This window comes from Herpailurus yagouaroundi, unplaced genomic scaffold, assembly GCF_014898765.1.
Source record: "Herpailurus yagouaroundi ecotype Mexico unplaced genomic scaffold, PumYag 140, whole genome shotgun sequence".
Taxonomy (NCBI): Eukaryota; Metazoa; Chordata; class Mammalia; order Carnivora; family Felidae; genus Herpailurus; species Herpailurus yagouaroundi.
Genome location: NW_024412395.1, coordinates 55,641,461 through 55,665,743, shown reverse-complemented (window position 1 = coordinate 55,665,743; position 24,283 = coordinate 55,641,461). Strand labels below are relative to the sequence as shown.

Below are 24,283 nucleotides of genomic sequence, written 5' to 3'. Positions count from 1 at the left end.
TGCCCGACCTAAAATGCATTTGAAAATTTTGATTAAGTGATGAATATGGTAGCTACTATAAATTCAAATATAAGCAGTACTAAAATGGCTAGTGATCTGAAGGGTACTAGAATTTAAATGATGTAGAAATTTATTCCAATGATAGCCTTTCAGAATTGCATGTTAACAATAGATGATATGGGAAGCAAGACATTCTAGAGGAAAGACACAGAATTTGAAGTCATATAGACCTGGTTCAGATCCTGTTGCCGCCACATTTTGAGTGACCTTGGGCAAGGTACTTAACCTCTCAAAGCTTTTGTTCCATCATCTGCAAAGTAAGAATTATAATATGTAGCTTGTTGATTGTTTTTTTAATGTTTGTTTATTTTGGGAGAGAGAGCATGTGTGTGCAGGGGAGGGGCAGAGAGAGAGAATCTTAAAAAGGTTCCACACCCAGCGTGGAGCCCGACATGGGGCTCTATCTCATGACTCCGAGATCATGACCTGAGCAGAAATCAAGAGTCAGACGCTCTACTGACTGAGCCACCTAGGTGCCCCTACCTTATTGAATGTTTTAACAACTACATCATCCATGTAAACCATTTCCTACTGTAGAGCCATGCAGTTGTCAGTTAGTAAATGTAAGGTGACATATTATTGCCAAGCACCTCGGAATATATTCCATTCTTGTCTCTAATGGAGAGAACTTAGATTATAAATTATAATTCAGGGGAAAGGTATGAATAATCTGTTTATCTAGGGTGAGCTTTGCTTGGATCCACAAATCTTCTTCCAATATAACTTGATATTGGAAGTTTTAGGAAAGCTGCTTTTGTTCTGCTTTTTACTGAAGTATAGTTACAGTGTGACAGTAGTTTCACGTATACAACATAGTGATTCTACAGCGCTATACGTCATGCTGTACTCGACACAAGTGTAGCTACCATCTGTCACCATACAACTGTATTACAACACCATTGACATGCTGTCCTGTGACTTAGTCATTCCATAACTGGATGCCTGTATCTCCTACTCCCCTTCACACACTTTGCCCATCCCCTCCCTTTCTAGCATCTATCAGTTCTCTGTATTTATGGTCTATTTCTGCTTTTGTTTGTTTTGTTTTGTTTTTTAGATTCTACATGTCATTGAAATCATTTTACCTGACTCATTTTACCTAATACCTTGTAGATCCATCCATGTTGTTGCAAATGGCAAGGTCTCATTCTTTTTTATGGCTGAGTAGTACTTCAGTGTGTGTGTGTGTGTGTGTGTGTGTGTGTGTGTGTGTGACATCTTCTTTGTCCATTCATCTATGTATGACATTTGGGTTGCTTCCACAGCTTGGGTATTGTAAATAATGCTACAGTAAACATAGGGGTGCATGTATCTTTTCAAATTAGATGTTTTCATCTTTGGGGATAAATACCCAGTAGTGGAATTTCTGGATCATATGGTATTTATATTTTTAATTTTTTGAGGAACTTCCATACTGTTTTTCAGGGTAGCTGCACCAATTTACATTCCCACCAAGAGAGCATGAAGATTCCTTTTCCTCCACATTCTCACCAACATTTGTTATTTCTTGTCTTTTTGATTCTAGTCATTCTGACAGGTGCAAGGTGATATCTCATTGTGGTTTTGATTTGCATTTCCCTAATGATTTAGTGATATTGAACATCTTTTCATGTGTCTGTTGGCCATCTGTCTATCTTCTTTGCAAAAATGTCTATTTAGGTCCTCTGCCCATTTTTAATCAGATTATTTGGCTTTTGGCTGTTGAGTTGTATCCATTCTTTATATATTTTAGATACTAACCCATCAGAAATGTCAATTGCAAATATCTTCTCCCATTCAGTAGGTTGCCTTTTTATTTTGTTAATGGTTTCCTTTGCTGTGCAAAAGGTTTTTATTTTGGTACAGTCCCAGTAGTTTGTTTTTGCTTTTGTTTACCTTGTCTGTGGAGACATTTCTAGAAGAATGTTGCTAAGGCGGATGTCATAGAGATTATTGCCTATGTTTTCTTTTAGGAGTTTTGTGGTTTCAGACTTCACATTTAAATGTTTATTTATTTATTTTGAGAGAGAGAGAGAGCACGCGTGTGCACGCATGTGAACTGGGGAGAAGCAGAGAGAGAGAGAGAATCCCAAGCAGGCTCCGTGCTGCCAGTATAGCATTGGACATGGGGCTCAAACCCATGAACCATGAGATCATGACCGGAGCCAAAAGCAAGAGTCAGGCACTTAACTGACTGAGCCACTGAGATGCCCCCCAGATCTCATATTTAGATCTTTAATCCATTTTGAGTTTATTTTTGTGTGTGATGTGAGAAAGGGGTCCAGTTTCATTCTTTTACATGTAGCTGTCCGGTTTTCCCAGCACCATTTGTTGAAGAGACTGTCTTTGCCCCAGTGTATATTCTTGTCTCCTTTGTCATAGATTAATGGACAATTTAAGCATGGGTTTATTTCTGGGCTCTCCATTCTGTTCCATTGATTTGTGTGTCTGTTTTTGTGCCAGTCCTGTACTCTTTTGATTACTACAGATTTGTAGCATACCTTGAAATCTAGGACTGTGATACCTCCAGTGTTTTTCCTTCACAAGATTGCTCTGGCTATTTGGGGTCATTTATGGTTCCATACAAATTTTAGGATTATTTGTTCTAGTCCTGTGAAGAATGCTGTTGTTATTTTATAGGGATTGAAGTGAATCTGCAGATTGCTTTGGGAATATGGATATTTTAACAATATTAATTCTTCCAATTCAGGAGCATGGAATATTGTTCCATTTGTTTGTATCGTCCTCAGTTTCTTTCATCAGCGTTTTATAGTTTTCAGAGTGTAGATCTTTCACCTCCTTGGTTTATTCCTAATTATTTTTTTTTGGTACGACTGTAAGTGGAATTGTTTTCTTAATTTCTCTTTCTGATATTTTGTTGTTAGTATGTGGAAACACAACTGATTTCTGTATATTGATTTTGTATCATGTGACTTTACTGAATTCGTTTATTACTTCTGATAGCTTTTCGGTGGAGTCTTTAGGGTTTTCTATGTATAGTATCATGTCATCTGCAAATAGTAACAGTTTAACTTCGTCCTTATCAATTTAGACGCCTTTTATTTCTTTTCTTTGTCTGCTGTGGCTAGGACGTCCACTACAGTATTGAATAAAAGGGGTGAGAGTGGATATCCGTGTCTTGTTCTTGATCTTAGGAGACCTCAGTTTTTCACCACTGAGTATAATCTTAGCTGTGAGTTTTTTATATCCTTCATTGTGTTTAGAGGTATGTTCCTTCTAAACCGATTTTGTTCAGGGTTTTTATCATGAATAGATATTATACTCTGTCAAATGCATCTGTTGAGATGATCATATTTTTATCCTTCATTTTGTTAACATGGAGTATCATGCTGATTGATTTGTGAATATATAACCATCCTTGCATCCCTAGAATAAATCCCAATTGATTGTGGTGACTGATCCTTTTAATGTATTGTATAATGTGGTTTGCTAATACTTTGTTGAGGACTTTTGCTTTCATGTTCAGGGATGTTTTATGTTGGGGATATTGGCCTATAATTTGTGTGTGTGTGTGTGGTGCTCTTGTCTGGCTTTGAAATCAGAGTAATGCTGACCTCATAGAACGTATTTGGAAACTTTCTCTTCTATTTTTTGGAATAGTTTATGGAGAATAGATATTAATTCTTCTTTATTTGGTAGAATTTACCTGTGACTCCATCTGATCCTGGACTTTTGTTTGTTGGGAGTTTTTTTTAACTACCAGTTCTCTTTCATTACTAGTAATTGGTATGTTCAGATTTTCTATTTCTTCATGATCACTTTTGTTTGTATGTTTCTAGGAATTTATCCATTTCTTCTAGGTTGTCCAATTGGTTGGCATATAATTTTTCATAGTATCCTCTTAGAATCCTTTGTATTTCTGTGATGTTCTTTGTTACTTTTCCTCTTTCATTTCTGATTTTACTTATTTGTGTCTTCTCCTTCTTATTTTTGATGCCTAAAGGTTTATCATTTTTGTTTCTTTTCAAAGAACTAGCTCTTTATTTTTTTGATCTTTTCTATTGCATTTTGGGCTCTATTTATTTCTGCTCTGATCCTCATTATTGCCTTCCTTCTACTAACTGTGGACTTTGTTCTTTCTTTTTCTACTTCCTTTAGGTATAAGATTAGATTTTTTTTTATTGGAGCTTTTTCTTGTTTCATAAGGTAGGCCTGTAATAGTATAAATTTCCCTCTTTGAACTGCTTTCCCTGTGTCCCAAAGATTTTGGACCATTGTGTTTTATTTTCATTTGTTTCCATGTATTTTGTATTTCTTCATTGACCTGTTGGTCTTTGAGTAACATGTTGTTTAGCTTCTACATGTTTGTGAGTTTTTTCTAGTTTTTTTACTTGTGATTTCTAGTTTCACAGCTTTATGGTCAGAAAAGATGCATGATATGACTTCAGCCTTCTTAAATTTATTGAGACTTGTTTTTCAGCCTGACATATGATCTATCTTGGAGAATGTTCCATGTGCACTTGAAAAGAATGTTATTCTATTGTTTTGGGATGGAATGGTCTTTCTATATCTGTTAAGTCTATCTGGTCTAATGTGTTATTCAAAGATGCTGTTTCCTTATTGATTTTATGCCTGGATGATCTTTCCATTGAGGTAACTGGGATGTTAAAGTCCTGTACTATTATTGTACTACTCTCAATTTCTCCCTTTATGTCTGTTACTATTTGCTTTATGTATTTAGGTGCTTCAATGTTGGGTGCATAGATGTTTACAATTGTTATATCCTCTTGTTGGACTGACCTCTTTATCATTATTTCATGCCCTTCTTTGTCTTGTTACAGTCTTTATTTTATAAAGTCTCCTTTGTCTGAGTTTTGCTACCTCAGCTTTATTTTTTCACTTTCATTTGCACGATATATCTTTTTCCTTCCTTTCACTTTTCAGTCTGTATGTGTGTTTGGGACTGAAGTGAGTCTCTTATAGGCAGCCTGTAGATGAGTCTTGTTTTTATCCATTTCACCACCCTGTGTCTTTTTTTTTTTTTTTTAATTTTTTAAATGTTCATTTTTGAGAGAGACAGAGTGTAAGTGAGGAGGGGCAGAGAGCGAGGGAGACACAGAATCTGAAGCAGGTTCTAGGCTCTGAGCTGTCAGCACAGAATCTGACACGGGGCTCGAATTCACGAACCGCAAGATCATGACCTGAGCTGAAGTCAGACGTTTAACTGGCTGAGCCACCCAGGCATCCCCTCCCTATGTCTTTTAATTGCAACATTTAGACCATTTACATTTAAAGTAATTATTAATAGCTAAATATATATTGCCCTCTTATTCATTGCTTTCTGGTTGTTTTTGTAGCTCTTCTTGCTCCTTTCTTCTTGCTCTCTTTCCTTTTGATTGATGCCTGTCTTTACTATTAATCTTACCTTTCTTTCTATTTTTTGTGTAGCTATTATAGGTTTTGGGTTTGTGGTTACCGTAAGGTTCGTAGTTAACATCCTCAGTATATGTTAGTTTATATTAAGTTGATAGTCACTTTAAGTTTAAACTAAACACATAAAAACTTCTATTATATTCTCTCTGCCACATTTTATGTATATATATCCCTATTTTACATCTTCTCATTTATAAGTTTTTTCTAATTATTTCCTTTTCTCTTCCACTTTAAGAAGTTCCCTGAACATTTCTTACAAGGCCAGTTTAGTGGTGATGAACTCCTTTAACTTTTGTTTGTGTTGGGAAACTGAGTCTCTCTCCTTCTGTTGTGAATGATAACCTTGCTGGGTAGAATATTCTTGGTTGTAGGCTTTTTCTTTCGGTTCTTTGTATGTATCATGCCACTCCCTTCTGGCCTGCACAGTTTCTCCTGAAAAACCATCTGATAGCTTTGTGGGGTTCTCCTATATGTAACTGTTTCCTTCTCTCTTACTGCTTTTAAAATTCTCTCTTTATCTTTAATCTTTAACATTTAAAGTATTATTTGTCATGGTGTGGACATCCTTGGGTTCATCTTGTTTGGAATTCTCTTTGTTTCTTGAACCTGGATGTCTGTTTCCTTCCCCAGGTTAGGGAAGTTTCCAGTTATCATTTCTTCAAGTAAGTTTTCTCCTCCTTTCTCTCTCTCTTTTCCTTCTGGGATCTCTGTAATGTGAATGTTTGTTCAGTTGATGTTGTCTAAGAGACCCCCTTAACGTATCCTCGTTTTTTTTAATTCTTTTTTTCTTTTTACTATTCAGCTTGCGTGCTTTCCATTATCCAGTATTCCACATTGCTGATCTGTTCTTCATCTGCTAACCTACTGGTGATTCCCTCTAGTGTATTTTTCATTTTAGTTGTTGTATTCTTCAACTCTGATTGGCTCTTTTTAATATTTTCTTTCTCTTGTTGAAGTTCTCACTGAGTTCTTCTGCCCTTCTCTCTGATCCATGGGCATCTTTATGATCATTACTTAAACTTTTTATCAGGCATATTTGCTTATCTCTGTTTCATTTAGTTCTTTTTCTAATATTTTATCTTGTTCTTTCATTCCGAGCATCTTCCTCTGTCTTCTCATTTTGCTGGGCTTCTTTTGTTTCCATGAATTAGGCAGCACAACTATTTCTAAACTCACAGGAATGGTCTTGTGTGTGGTCACCCCCTGTGTATACTGTGTGTGCCTGGTGACTGGCTGGCTGGCTAGAGCTGTGATTGCCATGGGTTGGAGGTCCTGGGATACTTCATGCTGGGGCTTCCCCGGTGGGATGGCTGGAACCGAAGAGGGCGTGGGCTGCGGCAGCCCCAGAGCTGTCAGCACAGAGGGCGCCCGATAGGACAGCTGAAGCTGAGGTAGGTGTAAGCCAGGAGGTCCTGGGGCTCTCTGCACAGAGGATGCCGTGGCAAGACACCTAACGCCGAAGTGAGCGTAGGCCAGGACTGTCCTGGGGCTCACTGTGCGAAGGGCAGCCTGGCAGGACAGCTAAGCTGAAGTAGGTGCAGCCTGGGGTGTCCTGGGGTGCCCAGCACAGAGGGCACCCTGGCAGGGCAGTTGAAGCCAATGGAGGCGGGAGCCAGGAGGTGCCCGAGCACTCTCCGCTGGCGTTGCTCTAACAGGTCATCTGGAGCTGAAGTGGTGCAGGCCTGGTGTGCTCCAGGGTGCTCTCTGCTTGTGTCACCTTGGTAAGACAGCTACAGCTGTAGTGAACGCTGACCAGGGGTGGCCTGGGGTACACCCTGCTGGACCTTGATGGCACAGCTTGGGCTGGTGTGAGACAGGCCCGGTCCCATCGCTGAGATGGCAGGTCAGCTACTCTCCTGTCTGTGCTACGAGGTGGAGGGGGAATGTAAACTGTGGGCGCTCTCACCAGCCCCTTCCACTCAGAGGGTTCTGTCTGCTCCCCGGCCATTTAGTTGAGTCCTGGGGCTATTTTAGTTGTATTTAAACCCCAGCCTGCTCACAGTCCCTGGTGCTGTCCCTTCCCACTGCAATACACAGTTACAGAGGTAGCAGTTTCCATCGTCACTGTCTGTCTGTCTTTCTTGCTCTTCTCATGTGGTCTTTTGTTGTGCTGAAGCTGTTCGGTCAGTCCGCAGTCCTTCAGGAGGAATTACTCTATAAATAAGTGTAGATGTGGCGTGTCCGTGGATGAGGTGCATTCAGGGTCTTCCTATGTTACCATTGTGGACCCCAAGATCCAAAGCTGTGCTTTTAGTATCTGAATGTTACCATTGTGTAGAACTTGCAGAATCTTGCTAAACCTGAACCAGGATTACCAAATAGTTAATCCAGTTCCTCCTCACCTTTCCAAGCTTCTGGGCCATGCCAGCTAGACCATTTCTTTATGGTGCTTTTCTGATGGAATGCTGACTTAGTTAACTAGAACGTTGTGTTCATGGGTCTGTGGTATCATAGTGATGTTACAGAGGAGGTGGCTGTCTGTGTGAGGTCCTTCCGGTTTGCTAGAGAACACTCTTAGTGAGTTCTGACGTTCAGTAATTACAGATTTATTCCTTTGGCATAAGTGTGGGTCCCATATTAAAAACCAGGTGTTTGTGGAAAAAGAAGTATAATCTGTCATTTGTACCTTGGTGTGAATAAGTTGATAAGTCTCTTCCCTGTAAGCAGGTTTTGAGGTGGGAAGGCGGAGAGAACAGAGATTACTCAGAGTTTGAGCCCGGGGGTTGAGATTGCCAAGACAGGATAAGGTGTAAGGATTGCAGAACGGTGATGCCTATGATGTGTCCTTAAAGCATCTCGTTACAATTTGACCTGAAGTTCACATTGCTTAGGCCAGTGGCCTTGGCCCTTTTGTGTGTCTCAGAGTCCCAGTAGCCTAACCCCGATCTTGGAGATAAAAGTCCCTAGATACAAAGAAAGGAGGGAAACTTCTATTTATTGATCACTGTCTGTGCCAGGAATAATGCAAAATGCTTCCCATATATTATTTCACATAATTCCGGAAGTATTTTTAGTCAGTTTTACACATAAGGAAACAAAGACTGAAAGAAATCAGTAATGTGACCAAGATAGGCCACAGCCAGTAAATGACAGGGTTAAGATCAGCACATTTGTCTGGCTCTGATCCCCTGATCCTGTTGTACTACACTTGGTGGAAATGAGAGACTAGTTTAGCATAAATTCAGTGTTACTACTAGACAAACAACAGTGTGATGGGTGAGTGGTGGAAATTTCTCTGAAAAACAGCAAATGTGTTCCCTTCCAAGGTCACCTGTTTCCCACTTCTGTTTCTTATTCCTCACACAACTGTCTCCCACTACACACACGCCACTTTTGTAGTCCACTTCTCCATATTACAGATGGTATGGACAGAGGTGGAAACAGAGAGGGTTGTGGAATCTGCCTGTTCTCGGTTTCTTTTTCCAGGTTAGTCTCCCTCATTCAGGTGAATGTACAAAAGTGGTATCCGTATCAAGGATGGCCAGAGTTAGGTCTAAGGCAGGCCAAAGAGTCGCAGTCAAAATGAAAAGCTGCTGATGTTTCCAGCAAGAATGATCTTGTGGGAGATGTGCCCTGCCAGTTTAGATCCCCACCCAGCTGAGCCACTTTACCGAACCAGAATGTGAGGGGGCTGTATCCCCAACACCTAGGATTTATCTCCCATTCTCATTATAAGCTAGCAGAAAGAGCTTCCAGACTTTGGAGACTGAACATAGGGATTCACATAATAAAGTTTTGACTTCTTGACTATGACCGTGAGCGTTTCCTTATCTATAAAATATTCATTATACAACATACTCCTGGGATTGTTGTGAATAAATAGGACAATATGAAATATGAAACAGTGCTCCTCACTTCTTAACCAAATGCTCATAATCTTTTACACTTTCCACCCTGCTTCCCCCCATTCCCGCTCCCTCAGCTAATATGCATGTTATCAGATCCCTTTTAAAAGATAGGATTGGGGGTGCCTGGGTGGCTGAGCTGGTTAAGTGTCCAACTCTTGATTTCAGCCATTATCCCAGGGTCATGGGATTGAGCCCTGCGTCAGGCTTCATGCTAGGGGTAGAGCCTGCTTGAGATTCTCTCATATTCTCTCTCTCTCTCTCAAAAAAAAAAAAAAAAAGGATTAGGACTAGAATTTGGGAGATTTGGTAAAGAACATAATCCATAGAGAAGGTCAGGAGTTTCCAAGCATGTCTATAAGGTATAAACCAAAAGCAGATTAATCTACCAACTCCTCGAGGACGAGAACCTATGTCTTATACTCCACAGCATAACCTGCAGCTCATATTTGGCCCGGCACCCCTATAATACCGTCATTTAGTGAGTTCTAACTATCTGCAGAAAGTCTTTTCCTCTTTTATGTCATCTCTCGTAAACTGCCCAGTGTATGTATGTAAATGAGGTAACCAAGGCACTAGGCAGATCTCCCAAGGTCAGGATTTATTTTTTTTTTTTCAACATTTATTTATTTTTGGGACAGAGAGAGACAGAGCATGAACGGGGGAGGGGCAGAGAGAGAGGGAGACACAGAATCGGAAACAGGCTCCAGGCTCTGAGCCATCAGCCCAGAGCCTGACGCTGGGCTCAAACTCCCGGACCGCGAGATCGTGACCTGGCTGAAGTCGGACGCTTAACCGACTGTGCCACCCAGGCACCCCCCAAGGTCAGGATTTAAACTATAGTGTTTCTGATTTCAAATCCTATCTTTTTTTCCCCCTAATGTACCGGCTGCCAATAAGAATGGCTCCCTTCATTTGGTTTTGCTTTTTTAACCAAGTATTTAATGGACCTTTATTTGTGCACACTACTATGCTAAATTCAGGGTTTATACAAAGATGTAGAAGACCCAATCTATGTGAGTAGCTTCACGGGAACTGTGATAGGAGGTAGAATGTGGTACATCTCATAATTAATGAACAAGTGAAGGCCCCTGAGGCGCACGGAGGGGTAAAATCACATCTAATTGGTGATCATCACAGGTTCAGTGAAGGAGGGTGTGTGTGGACGGAGCCTTGCAGGTTGCGTTGCCTGTTGTATGCACTGAGCACTGAACTTGAGATCTAGGGATCTTACCTTTTACTTTTTCTTACCATCCGTTGTTACTCATTGCTTACTCTGCCTTACCATGTATTGCCACTCTTTAAAGTCAAAAGGAGAAAATAACTGGAGGAACCACCTTGAAGAGAATCTGTGAGGAAAACAACTACCCAGACTTTAAAATTTCCTCTCATTTTCTCATTTGCTTGGATGGATATACATAATGCTTAAGAGCCCGACTCCTTTCTACCAACTGCTGGAGGCCTCAGTTCTTTCAGCTGTAAAGTGGGGATAATATGTGCCTCATAGGAATCTTTCAGTGGATTTAATGGGCTTCTGTATGTAAAGTGCTTAGCTTAGATAGGTGCCTGGAACATGGATACTTAATAAAAGACAACCATAATTAACAAATGCTCTAGTATCTAAATGTGACCAAATATAAGAATGACTGGTGTATATTTGGGACATCAGAGCATTGATATTAGTTCTAAATTTTATTTTATTTTTTTTTTTAATTTTTTTTCAACGTTTATTTATTTTTTTGGGGACAGAGAGAGACAGAGCATGAACTGGGGAGGGGCAGAGAGAGAGAGGGAGACACAGAATCGGAAACAGGCTCCAGGCTCCGAGCCATCAGCCCAGAGCCCGACGCGGGGCTCGAACTCACGGACCGCGAGATCGTGACCTGGCTGAAGTCGGACGCTTAACCGACCGCGCCACCCAGGCGCCCCAGTTCTAAATTTTAGAATTAGCAGTTCTTAATGACTTGAGAGCTCGTTCAGCAAAATTAATGCAGAAATTGCATTATGGCAAGTAGTGACCAAACCCCTAGCCCTTTGAGGGTAGCTAAGAACTTCTTCCTGAGCTGTTGTTTTCTATCTCCTTATTGCCCCAGGTAGCTGCACAAATTGCAGTTAACCCAGTGTGTCCCAATGAGGCACAAAAGTTATTCGGGAAGAACAGTGTGACTGTGCAAAGTCAAATGTTCACTCGGTCTAAGTGAACAATGACAAATGTTCACTCTTGCCCAGCCAAGAATTTTCTCTACCATTAGTCTTTTTATGCTTTGATTGAACTCTGGTTACCACAGCTGAAGGACTGGGGATGGTCTACAATAAAGAACCTTGATCAGAAATACTCAGGAAAATTAAAAAAAAAAACAAACTACTTTGGGTACGTGGGCGATTGTTTTCTTTAACTTAGTAATGTAAACATGAAGTGTTAAACACTGTAGAGAAAAAAAAAATTGGTGTTCAATTTGCCCTTGAAATCTGTTTTTCTGGGGTCTACTGAGAATCAGATAAACTTCACCTTGCATTGTACATGATTAAAGAGTTGGCTGGCGTTTATATTTTTAGTCATCACATGACAAACTAGGTCTAAGCTGAAAAGTAATTTAGGTTAGGCAAGGAAAGTTCTTTACATTGTATTTTCTCTTGGAACGGCATTTTTTTTTTTTGTCTTCTATTAATCACATAAGGATATAAATTTGTGGAAATGAAACATCTATAGGTATAAATATTAACTTCTGCCTTTTATTCACTTAGAAAAAATTTTTTTAACTTTTTTTTTTCTTAAGTATATATTTTTTTAGTAATCTCTGCACCTAACATGGGGCTCAAATTCACAGCCCGGAGAACAAGAATCGCATGCTCTTCCAACTGAGCCGGGCAGATGCCCTAGAATTTTTTTTTTAAGATTAAGACATTTTAAAAATATGAATGTGTGTATGTATGTATGTATGTATGTATTTAAGAGCACAAGCAAGGGAGAGGCAGAGAGAGAGGGGGAGAGAGAGAATCCCAAGCAGGCTCCATGCTGTTAGCGCATGGAGACTGTCGTGGGGCTCAATCTCACAAACTGTGTGATCATAACCTGAGCCAAAATCAAGAGTCGGATGTTTGACTGACCCACCCAGGTGCCCCAAGAGTTAAGACATTTTTAAAGAAGGTACTATAGACTCAAGTAAATAAAAAAATATTTGGGGATGTTCAGAAAATCATTCAATATTTCTAATCTTCAGCATGGTTTAAGGACAACTTCATGCCCTAATTAAACTAGAATCCACATCGGGCTTCTACCCTCTATCGCTTATGAAATCTGAGATAAACAGTCTGTGCTAAGCAAACGGACTGAATTCATTTAAATACGGGTTTTGATTCTTTAAATGCAGTGTAACAATTAGAATCATAATGGATTCAACTTAATTACTGTAACCTGAGGAAACAGATGGGAGATGTTTAGGGAACCAATATGGGAAAATGTGAGCTTCTTATATCAGTTTTGCAAAAAAAGTATAGGTACTTCTCTTAAATGGAGCTGGGTTTGAGTCTCTTACCCAGCACCCCTCCCACCTTTTTATATCAGCAAACAAGTATCCATGGGTCCTATAAGCACAGTTACATCTGGGACCTGTGTACATGAGAAATTATTCCCAGCTGTCTCCCACGATGATCTGGCCTCAGGCTGTTTGAATTAAGAATGTTGAGACTAGTAATTAAAGATTGGATCCATTTAAGTACAGATTCACAACAAAACTCCTCCTTGCAGGGAGACTAAACTGACCACTCCAGGGTGTGGTAGCAGTGTTATATGAACGCTCCTTGTTCTGCATGAAAATAATATGCTACCTAGTTAAACTCCTTTTCTTTTTCATCAGAATACCAGCTTTTGCTCATCTTAAATAAAATTGGGTTTTTATTAACTAACTTCAGTCCATAAGCACAAAGGAGGATATAGATTAACCTTTCAAAATTTACCAGGCAGTGATGGTAAATTCTTCTGGTGCTGTATGTTAATCATCCTTTGCTTTTAATAGGTAAACGAAATATTCCATATGTTAATAATGCATGACTCATTCATTGCTCATTGTCTTCCCACTGATTTTTTTTTCCTGCCTTGAGCCAGCAAGAAATCTTACATGAGAGGAGGAAGGAAAAGAGACAGAGTTGAGGAATACAACACTTAAATACTGTTGCTTGATTTTCATTGGTTATCTCCTTTCTTACGGTGACCAGTCTAATCCAGCCTTCCTTGTCAAATCCCTTCCCTCCCCACCCTCCCTGCTAGGGGCTTCACAGGGTGTCTGTTGCTAGAAGCTGACTACAGGCAGTATGTAGGCATCTTTCATTCAGAATGGACAGTAATATAGTGAATAGAGAAGAAAGCTTTTAGAAATGTATCATTTGTCAAAATTGCATGGCTTTTAAAAAGGGACAGAGAGATGCTGAATGCTTTGTATGTTAGCATCGACTCTTTATTTCTGTTCAGACTCTTAAGTTTTCAGAAGCTTAAATATAGAGCCCTTTAAAAAAAAAAAAAGGAAGAAAGAAGAATTTTTCTGGTTAGTCGACCTCTTTTTAAGAAGTGCTTCATCATCCTCCTCCACCTCTCTGCGATGTTTCTCTGCAGCTCTCTGTAGATTAGGGTTCTGTGCTGGCTGGCAGAATGCTCATTTGTTAGCTGAATAGAGTTCATCGACAGACATAGATCAATATAGGTTTTATTGCTTTCCTGCGAATTCCAAAATGCCATCCAAAGAGTCTTGGTCGGGTAGGAAAACTAATAGAGCTGCAGTTCACAAATCAAAACAAGAGGGCCGTCAGCAAGATTTATTGATAGCAGCCTTGGGAATGAAACTGGGTTCTCAAAAGTCGTCTGTGACAATCTGGCAACCTCTGAAACTCTTTGCTTATTCGCAGTTGACATCACTTGTTAGAAGAGCAACTCTGAAAGAAAACGAGCAAATTCCAAAATATGAAAAGGTTCACAATTTCAAGGTAAGACTATTTGTTTTTAACCTTTTCTTAGAAGAAAGGAAATGCACATTACTTGAATATTAAAGGAATAGCTTTTGATGTCTTTTTCAAACTAGGATGACTGGACTAAAATATTCTTACTATTTAAGGAATGAAGATGTTTTAAGCATGATTTTATTTAAGGAATAGCTGACTAAAGCTAATAAAATCCAACTCCATTTTCTCTAATGCTGATTTAGTATTCTGTTAATGGTAAAGTCTTGACTGACATTTAAAAGGTCTCATTCAGTAATGATTTTGGCACTATTTTTATGATGCAAATCTGTCTAACTACCTTTGTCGGATATTTCATGAGAGGATTAGATCTGATCTCCGTCCGGTTCTGGTGAAAAGCTTTGGCTGTAAGAGGCGTGTGTTTTTGCATCTGGATGGAGCAGATGGTCTGCATTTCCCACGGTTTCTGTCTTTTCTCCTCTGTTAATGCACTGACCACGAGCAGAGGAGGGTGGCCACCATCGGGCTGTCACTGCTCGTACAAGCAGCTTCTCTTTACTGTTTGAGTACTGCTTGCTTTCCCCTTGTATGTGTTTTCAATTATTGTGTTAATGTGTTTTACTAACTATAGTCCTCTTTCGTCAAGCCAGTATGTGTGTTGATTCAAGTTGCCTGCGTGTGTAGCATGATGGAAGGCCTTGAACTTCAGTCGTTTGCAGCCTGGCTGGGAAAACCTAGTGTGAGGCTGTGCACGAGAACAGCCAGCGACACTCCATGGGTGGACGCACCAGCAATGCTACAGTAACTTCACAGTAGTTACACAACTTTACGATGAAGTTTTCTGTTTCCAGTGTAGACAGAATGTCACTCGTTTTAATACAAGAGGGTATACGGTTTCAAAAGGTGATAGGCTGAGAAACCCTGATCTTCCATTTACTCATTTATTCAGCAGATGTATTCATTCGGAAGGTACCAGGCTCTGTAGAAAATTTCATTTCAGATTTGCAATTCATCCTGATTTTTAACGGTAGCATTTTACTCGGATGCTACATACCAAGCCCCCAATATGCTCTACTTTTTTAGTGAGGAATAGATTCTTTTGATCTTCAGACCATTTGAGGATAAAGGGTAAATTCTAAAATGTTTGGGTTGTATAAATGCTACTATTTCAGGGTAAACCAAATAGCATTTTCTTCTCCCTCTTTAAACAGATTCTTAGGGAACTTACCTTTCAACTAGTATCTTTGATTTTAAATGAAATTGAGACCATTCAGTATGTGTATCTAGTCTCAACCATATCTTCCATTTATGAACCTAAACAGTACATGCAAGTTAGTAGGCCTCGGCTGCTTCTTGCACAACAGACAAACTGGTCTTACAGGGTTTTTATGAAGAGCATGACCCCAAGTAAATTCTTTTGCAGATATCAGGTTGTGTGCACGTTAGGTAAAAATAGCCATTGAAGTTCCTAAGCAAGAAGCTATGCATACTGTTCAGAAATGGCTGAGATTTTAAAATGTATCTCCAAAGATGCCCCCTCTGGTGTGTTCAGCAGGAACAGATTGACCTATTAAGCCATTTTAGTGCTAAGTCAAGTTCATTGATTAAAAGCAAATAGTAAGTCTGTTCAGGGATTTGCATAAACAAGCACATTCTCTCTCTGTTTGGTTTTTATCTTCCAGTAATTTCTCAATTTTAATTTAATACATGGCTTTAATGAGCAAATTTTGAGCAGCCAGAAAGTGCTGGCTCTGGGACCAGTTGTGACCCTTAGCTTGTTACCCAAACTGTGTTGGGGGGGGGGGGGGGGGGGGAGGGGGAGAAGGCCCATTAAAAAGAAGTCTGCTTCCTTCACCAGAGCTGAAAAATTAAAATCAAGTGGGCTTTTTTTTTTTTTTAAGTTATGCTCAGGAAAGAGTTCACACTGGTGAAGTTGTGTTACATATTTTTTATAGTTGCTAATAAGGTCAGAAGTCTCACAATTTGATTCTTTCCATTGAAATTACTCTTTGTTCTTTAAAAAATATTTCTGTGGGGTGGCATTATAAAAAAGAGAAAAGAAAGGTGGGAGGGGTAGTCATACTTGACTTCCAAGAACATCCCTGAAAGAATTCAGACTCAGTGGCAGGAGCACTTCTCTCCCACACAGATGTTCACTTAGAAGGTCACCGCTTGTGATATGTAAGTCTGTGCAGTTCAGGCATTTATAATGGGAAGAACTCTGAGCATTCATATGGCGATAGTCGTTCACACCGCCTTGCCATTGACTATTTTCTGTGTTGGTAAAAGTGGATTCTGCTGACCACAAGCCCACTTTCCAAAGCCTCATTTCAATGTGCTTTTCTTTTTTGCTTCTTGAACTGCCTGGTTATATAACATTGCTCTGTGGCGTTGACCAGCTGCCAAATCTCATTTCAGAAGGTGAAGCCAAGAATGCCTTATCCCTTTGGTGAAACTCACCGAGGTGAGATATCAAAAAAAAAAAAAAAAAAAAAAAAAAACCGGGCCCAACTCCAGACAGGTGTTTTGTTTTTTTGAGTTTTTTTAAATAGAAAAAAGTGAAACAAAGCAGGAAGACTTCCCATTTACTGTTATGTAACATGGCCTTTTAAATTTTTTCTATTGTTATTTGTAAGGATTTGATGAAGAATCAATCACAAGTAACATAGTTGTCTCTCACAGAGAGGTCATCATTTAAAAAATAAATGTACCACATCCTTTAAAACTGATTACTTTATAACTTGTCAACATAGGACGAAAATAATTTTAACCCTTTCCTGGATAAACCTCTCATTTTAAGAACTGCCCCTATCCTCACACGAGAAAGAGGGACAGAGAGATGAAACAAACAAGTGTTAATTTCTTGAGCAAACTCAAAACTCAAAACTAAACAAAACATTCTCTGACATTAAAAGTAAAACACAGGCACTCCACCGGCCGTGACTACATCCTTACATTCTCCATCTGAGGCTCTCTGGACACAGTGATAACTGAGACCCAGCCCTGACCCTCAGGAGCTGATCATTTGTATGACCTCGGGCACACCGCTTTCTCTTGAAACCACTGCTGCTTCTACTTCGGAAAAATTGAAGTTCTGGTATGCGTGAGGTACACGGCAGCTCCTGTTTTTGTTATTACAACTGACCCCTAAGTGGGCATTTTTTCTGAATCCATACCAGGACTTTTTCTTGCCCAGGTACGGAGGTCATGATACAATTGAGAACCCTAGCATGACTGTGGGGCTAAAGAAAGCTCTTGCTTCTGTCTTTACTCCCAGGCAGAGTTAGATGTTATGTAAGAGCAGTTGCATGTTCATGCACCAACGAGTACAGTGAAATCCTCTGTATGCCTCTTCCTCCTCCCTCCAAATTTAACTATTTGGTGTTTCGTTTGGTATAATCCAAATAGCTCTCTAAAATAAAGCTTCCATAGGATGCAAACAACCACAGACACCTGGCTACTTAGGCAAATGAAATACTTAAAAGAAAAGAACATTAAGGGTTATAGTGAGAGGACACTTTAAAATAGGAGTTTAGTCCTTTTTTTCAAGGTAGTCTTGAAGTGGTGACTGGTTCACTTTAGAGTCTCAGATAACTTGCATTCTGCATATAAATGAAAGATGTGACATATCAATGGATTGAATGTTGCCGGGATAGTATGCAGGCAATGAATCCTGAAATGTGAACTGATACTACAATTAAATAAGACTATAGCATGCACCTTATAATATTTAATAAAATTACTGATCGAAGACCTCCAGTCCTGGCACACAGACCAGACATTCTGCTATTTGACAAACTGAAGGATCGAAATGGCCAGCTCTCCTGCTGGAAGTGGTCTCTCCTTCCCTCTGAAGGACACAGGTCCAAGCCCTGTGGTCTTCATTTGATACCCGTTGAGAATAGATGCAAAATGAACCAGCAAATAAAAATAGAGTTAGTATGAAACATGGGGTTAAACTACATGATCTAGAAGGTCTTTTACAGCTCTGAAATTCTCTTTGGGCACCTGGCTGGCTCAGTCGGTGGAGCGTGTGACCCTTGATCTCGGAGTTGTGAGTTCGAGCCCCATGGTGGATATAGAAATTACTTAAAAATAAAAGCAAAAATCTTTAAAATTCTCTTGATTAAATATATCGAGATCATTAGATTTATTAATATAATTACTTTGTCTTCCACTGTTAAAGCTTTACTAAGGCCCATAATTAAGGCCCATATGAGGACAGAATTTTAATATGTTGATTTCTAAAAAGAATTAAGGGGTGCCTGGGTGGCGCAGTCGGTTAAGCGTCCGACTTCAGCCAGGTCACGATCTCGCGGTCCGTGAGTTCGAGCCCCGCGTCGGGCTCTGGGCGGATGGCTCAGAGCCTGGAGCCTGTTTCCGATTCTGTGTCTCCCTCTCTCTCTGCCCCTCCCCCGTTCATGCTCTGTCTCTCTCTGTCCCAAAAATAAATAAACGTTGAAAAAAAAATTTTTTTTTAAATAAAAAGAATTAAAATAACCTATATATGAAGGAATCTATTTTTTAGATGTTTGTTTATTTTGAGAGGGAGAGCAAGAATCCCAAGCAGACCCCACACTGTCAGGGCAGAGCCTGTCGTGGGGCTCCACCCCTGGAACTGCGAGATCGCAACCTGCACTGAGATCAAGAGTCGGATGCTCCACCAGAGCCACCCTGGCACCCGTGGAGGGATAGTTTTTTAAACCAGTTATATTAACATTTCGCTGTACAGTCAGGGACTGTGGCCACCGTTGTATTATCCCCACCAGCAGTCGCACCACCGCCAGCCCCATTTCTTTAGCAGAAACATCTGCTGAAGGACTAAATGGGCACACAGTATGACAGGAGGGACTGTTGTGGTGGGTGGTGGTGGTGATTGCTGTTACTTTGAAATCACTTCTTAGGCAGCAGGACACCTCAACGTAAAAATGCGTCTTATACGATTTTAAGACCTGTATTGTTACGATCTTTCGGTCAGATTCGTGTGAGTTGTTTAAATGCAGGAAAACTCCTGATATCATCATGCGGTCTTCTATTTGGAGAATCTGTGTTCACGTTTTAAGTGGTCAGAAATTTGAATATCGTTTTGAGTCATAAAAGCCTTATAAAAGAAATTAAATGCAGTGTGACTGGTGTAAAAAGCAGCCTGGAATGTCTCACTGTTAAACATCGTAGACACTCCATGTCATACCTACAGGAGGAGCAAACAGACATTTTAAAGGAATAAGTGTTTTCCTCCAAATAGAATACTGAAGTGAATTTTATATACATACATACACACATACATACATATATATATATATATATATATATATATACATATTTCTAGGTTATACAAATACATATATCTGTAAATCCACACAGACAAATTCCCAGTTCTTAATGTGGGTCACTTGCAAGAGAAGATAAAAATAACAGCTCAGTGCAGAGCAAGGGCTCTGTCTCCTTAGGGCAGTCGTGGAGGAAAGTGGGAGGTTGGACAAGACCATTGATAAGATCCCTGTAGGCACGGTTTCAGTTGTTATTTGGTATAGTACTTATCAGATGCTACAGAAGCCAAAAATAACACATACTACTCTGCTTTTTATTTCTGTCCCTAACGGTGGTGAGGAGGACCGCAAAGACTCATGCATTTCCAGGCTTCTACATTGCCCCCAGCATTGTAACCTCCTCAGCCTCGGCCCCATGGATCTTTCTTACAGTTTGTAATGCTGGCTGAGGAGCTGGTTATGACGCCTTAAGTACAAGGCCAGAGCAAAAGGTCATGGGGAAGGTTACTTACTGCCACGAAATAATCCAAAAAGAAATGTTTCGCAAGTTTTGCACATCGTTGCTTATACTTCTCCATAGCCATTTTATGAGGCTAGGGAATTTAAAATGTTAATCTTTTATATACTGGAAGAATTAATATTGCTAAAATGTCCACACTACCCAAAGTGATCTTCAGAGCCAATGCAATTCCTGTCATAATCCCAATGGCATTCTTTCCAGAAATAGAAAAAATCCTAAGATTCGCATGGAACCACAAAAGACCAAAGCAATCTTGAGCAAGAAGAAAGCTTGAGGCATCAGTATTTTCTGATTTCAAAATATATTACAAAGCTACAGTAATCAAACAGTATGGTACTGGCATAAAAACAGACATACAGACCAATGAAATAGAGCAGAAAGCCCAGAAATAAATCCATGTGTCTTCAGGCAACTTATCTTCAACAAGGGTGCCAGGCACACTAAATAAGGATAGGATAGTCTCTTCAATAAATGATGCTGGAAAACTGGATGTCTATATGCAAAAATAAATAGTTGGTCCCTTATTTCACACCATATACAACAGTCAACTCAAAATGGATTAAAGACTTAAATATAAGACCTGAAACCATAAAACTACTACTAGTAGAAAATGTAGGAGAGAAGCTTCTTGACATTGGTGTGGGCAGTGATTTTTCAGATAGGACACTGAAAGCACAGGCAACAAAAATAAAAATACACAAGTGGGATTGTATTAAACTAAAAAGCTTCTGCAGTAGTACATCCAGGACTCTCTGGAAGTTCATCCTCCTGCCCTGGCCACTTCTTCTCCCTTCCCTCAAAAGTACCCCTTCTAATACCACGTATCAGTTTTGCCTGTTTTTGACTTTTGTGTAAACAGAATCATACAATGTGTACGTCCTTGTGTCTTTTGTTGGACATTATGAGATTTCACCCATATTGTTGTGTCAGTTGTGTATTCATGTTCATTGCTAAATAGTATGAATTGAATGAATAAAACACAATTTGTCTACCCAAAAAATAAAAAATAAAAAAACATACAAAGCTTCTGCACAAAGGAAATAATTAACGTGGTGAAAATGCACATATGGAATGGGAGAAAATATTTGCAAACCATACACCTGATAAGAGGTTAGTATCCAAAATATATAAGGAACTCCTACAACTCAATAGCAAAGAGCAGCCCTAGTTAAAAACAGGCAAAGGACCTGAATAGTTATTTCTCAAAAGGTACACAGATGGCCAACAGGTATGTGGAAGATGCTCAACATCATGAACCATCAGGGAAATGCAAATCAAAACCACAGTGAGATGTCAGCTCACATCTGTTAGAGTGGCTATTATCAAAAAGACAAAACATGGCCAGTGTTGGTGAGGCTGTGGAGAAAGAACCCTTGTACATGGTTTATGAATGTAAATTGGCGTAGCCATTACGAAAAACAGTATGGAGGTTCCCCCCAAAATAAAAATAAAACCACCTTATGATCCAGCAATAGGTTGCCTTTTCACTTTGTTGATTGTTTCCTTTGCAGTGCATTAGATTTATCATTAGATGTGGTCCCAATTGTCTGTTTTTGATTATGCTGCTTTAAAATTTGGAGAGAGATTTGAAGTTTGTCTTTCTCACAAGGAGACTGTTGGTGGAACTAAGTGCACTGGTTTTTTTTTTAATGTAATTAAAAAGCAATTAAAAAAAGGAACTTCAAGCCAGCCTTGAAATTAAAATGTAGGGTTGTCACTTTTAAACATCTTAAGAGAGAGCCTGGCTGCCTCCCAAAACCAGTTCGGATTCATATTCCCAACTAATATCCTAATGTGAGATCCACCAACAAACTACATCTGACATTGTACTATTTCCAGTGTTTTTGTCCATCCTACTGATTTAATAAATTTGCTATCTCTGCGAATCAGAACCACAGTGAGATGAGGTATCACCTCACACCTGTCAGAATGGCTAGAATCAGTAAGAAAAAATAACAAGAGTTGGTGAGCATGTGGAGAAAAACGAACCCTCATGCACTGTTGGTGGCAATGTAAATTGTTGCGACCACTTTGGGGAAAAAGTAAGGGTTTCCTCAAAAGATTAAAAACGGAACTACCTTCCGATAAAGTATTTCTGCTTCTAGGTGTTTATCCAAAGAAAATTAAAACACGAATTCAGAAATACATATTCCCCCCTAAGTTCATTGCAGCATTATTTACAATAGCAAAGATATAGAGGCAGCCTAAATGTGTTATGTGTTATCAGTAGATGAATGGCTAAAGAAGATGTGGGGTGGAGAGAGAGAGAGAGTGTGTGTGTGTGTGTGTGTGTGTGTGTGTGTAAAATAAAACATTAGCCATAAAAAGAAATCTTGCCATTGGCAACAACATGGATAGATCTAGAGGTTAATTAATGAATTAATTATTGTGCTACATCAGTCACAGAAAGGAAGTCCGTCAAGGCAGAGAAACATATACTATACGATTTCATTATATGTGGAAGCTCAAATCAAAATAGCTCTTTTTCATGGCACTTCGGCAGCAGTAGCCTGCTTTAGGGTGAAGCTGAACAGCTCTTTCCCAGTTACGGGCTGCCAGAAACTCATTGAAGTAGACGATGAACGCAAACTTCAAACATTTTATGAGAAGCGAACAGCCACGGAAGTTGCTTCTGATGCTCTGAGTGAACAATGGAAGGGTTACATGGTCCAGATCAGTGGTGGCAATGAGAAGGCTTCCCCATGAAGCAGGGTGTCTTGATCCATGGCCATGTCTGCCTGTTGCTGGGTAAGGGACGTGCCTGCTACAAACCAAGGAGGATTGGGGAAAGAAGGTGCCGATCTGTTGGGGGTTGCCTTGTGGATGCCAACCTCAGTGTTTTCAGCTTGATCATTGTTAAAAAAAAAAAGAGAGAGAGAGAGAGAAAGATATTCCTGGATTCACGGATACTACTGTGCCTCGTCGCCTGGGGCCCAAAAGAGCTAGCAGAATCGACAGACTTGTCAGTCTCCCTAAAAAAGATGATGTCCGCCAGTATGTTGTGAGAAATCCGCTAAACAAGATAAGAAACCTAGGACCAAAGCACCCAAGATTCGGCGCTTTGTTACTCCGTGTGTCCTCCAGTGCAAAAGTCAACATATTGCTCTGAAGTCTAAAGAAACAGCACGCTAAAAAAAATAAGGAAGGGGCTGCAGAATATACTAAACCTTTGGTCAAGAGAATGAAGGAAGCCAGAAAGAAAAATGCCAGGAACAGATTTCCCAGAGATGGGGGCTGTCCTCAGAGCTTCTTCCTCTAAGTCCGAGACCCATCAAAAATGAGATTTTCTAAAAGTAACACATAAGGTCAGACATCAAAAAAATAAGTCAAAACAAATGAACAAACGGAACTGAAACTCCTAGATACAGAGAATAAACTGATGACTGCTACAGGGCAGAGGGGTGGGGAGATGAACAAAATAAAGGTAGTTAAGAGGTATGGCTTTCCAGTTATAAAATAAATAAGACAAGGAACGAAGGGTGCAGCATAAGAAATCTAGAAAGTAATATCGTCACAATTTTATATAGTGGCAGACGGCACCTAGACATATTGTGGTGGCCATTTTGGAATATATACACATACTGGATCCCTAGGTTGTATACCTAAAACTAAAGAACACTGTATGTCAGTTATTTTTCAATTAAAAAAAAATTGGCATCTCTAAAATTTATCTCAAAGCAGAGAATCAGCCCAGCATGTGACTCTCATTGCAATAACAATAAAAGGCTATAAACCCATAGGAAGAACACACAATGATAATGACGATAATGATGACGTCACCTCTGCCAAAATTCTGTTCTTAATGCTTCTTGTGTCCACATAATAATCTTACTTTCAAGGATCAGTTTTTCCCACGTCTGAGTCACATTGGTATGTTAAAGGCAACTTTTTGCAGTAACTTGTATCATACTTCCCTTCTCCCCTTCAATTTAATTGAGGATTGAGTCTTACTTGTATTTTGCTTATTTTATTTTTAAATTTTTTAATGTTTATTTATATCTGAAAGAGAGAGACAGAGCGTGAGTTGGGTAGGGGCAGAGAGAGAGGGAGACACAGAATCCAAAGCAGGCTCCAGGCTGTCAGCATGGAGCCCGACACGGGGCTCAAACTCTTAAACCACGAGATCATGACCTGAGCCAAAGTCGGACACCCAACCGACTGAGCCACCCCGGCGCCCCTATTCTGTTTATTTTATAATCCAGTAGGACACAGATGTAATATTTTATGTCTCTAATTTTTATTTTTTATTTTATTTTATTTTTTTT

The 24,283-nt window shown here is 39.7% G+C and overlaps 1 protein-coding gene across 3 annotated transcripts in view; it reads left to right on the top strand.

The window, feature by feature from the left end:
• Nucleotides 1–24,283, top strand: part of CHN1 (chimerin 1) — a 206,988-nt gene that overhangs the window by 143,415 nt on the left and 39,290 nt on the right. For all 3 annotated transcript variants that reach the window (XM_040475436.1, XM_040475437.1, XM_040475438.1), the window contains one exon: nucleotides 14,178–14,255. In XM_040475436.1, coding sequence (XP_040331370.1) covers nucleotides 14,178–14,255 — 78 coding nt within the window. The remainder of the gene's footprint in view (nucleotides 1–14,177; nucleotides 14,256–24,283) is intronic.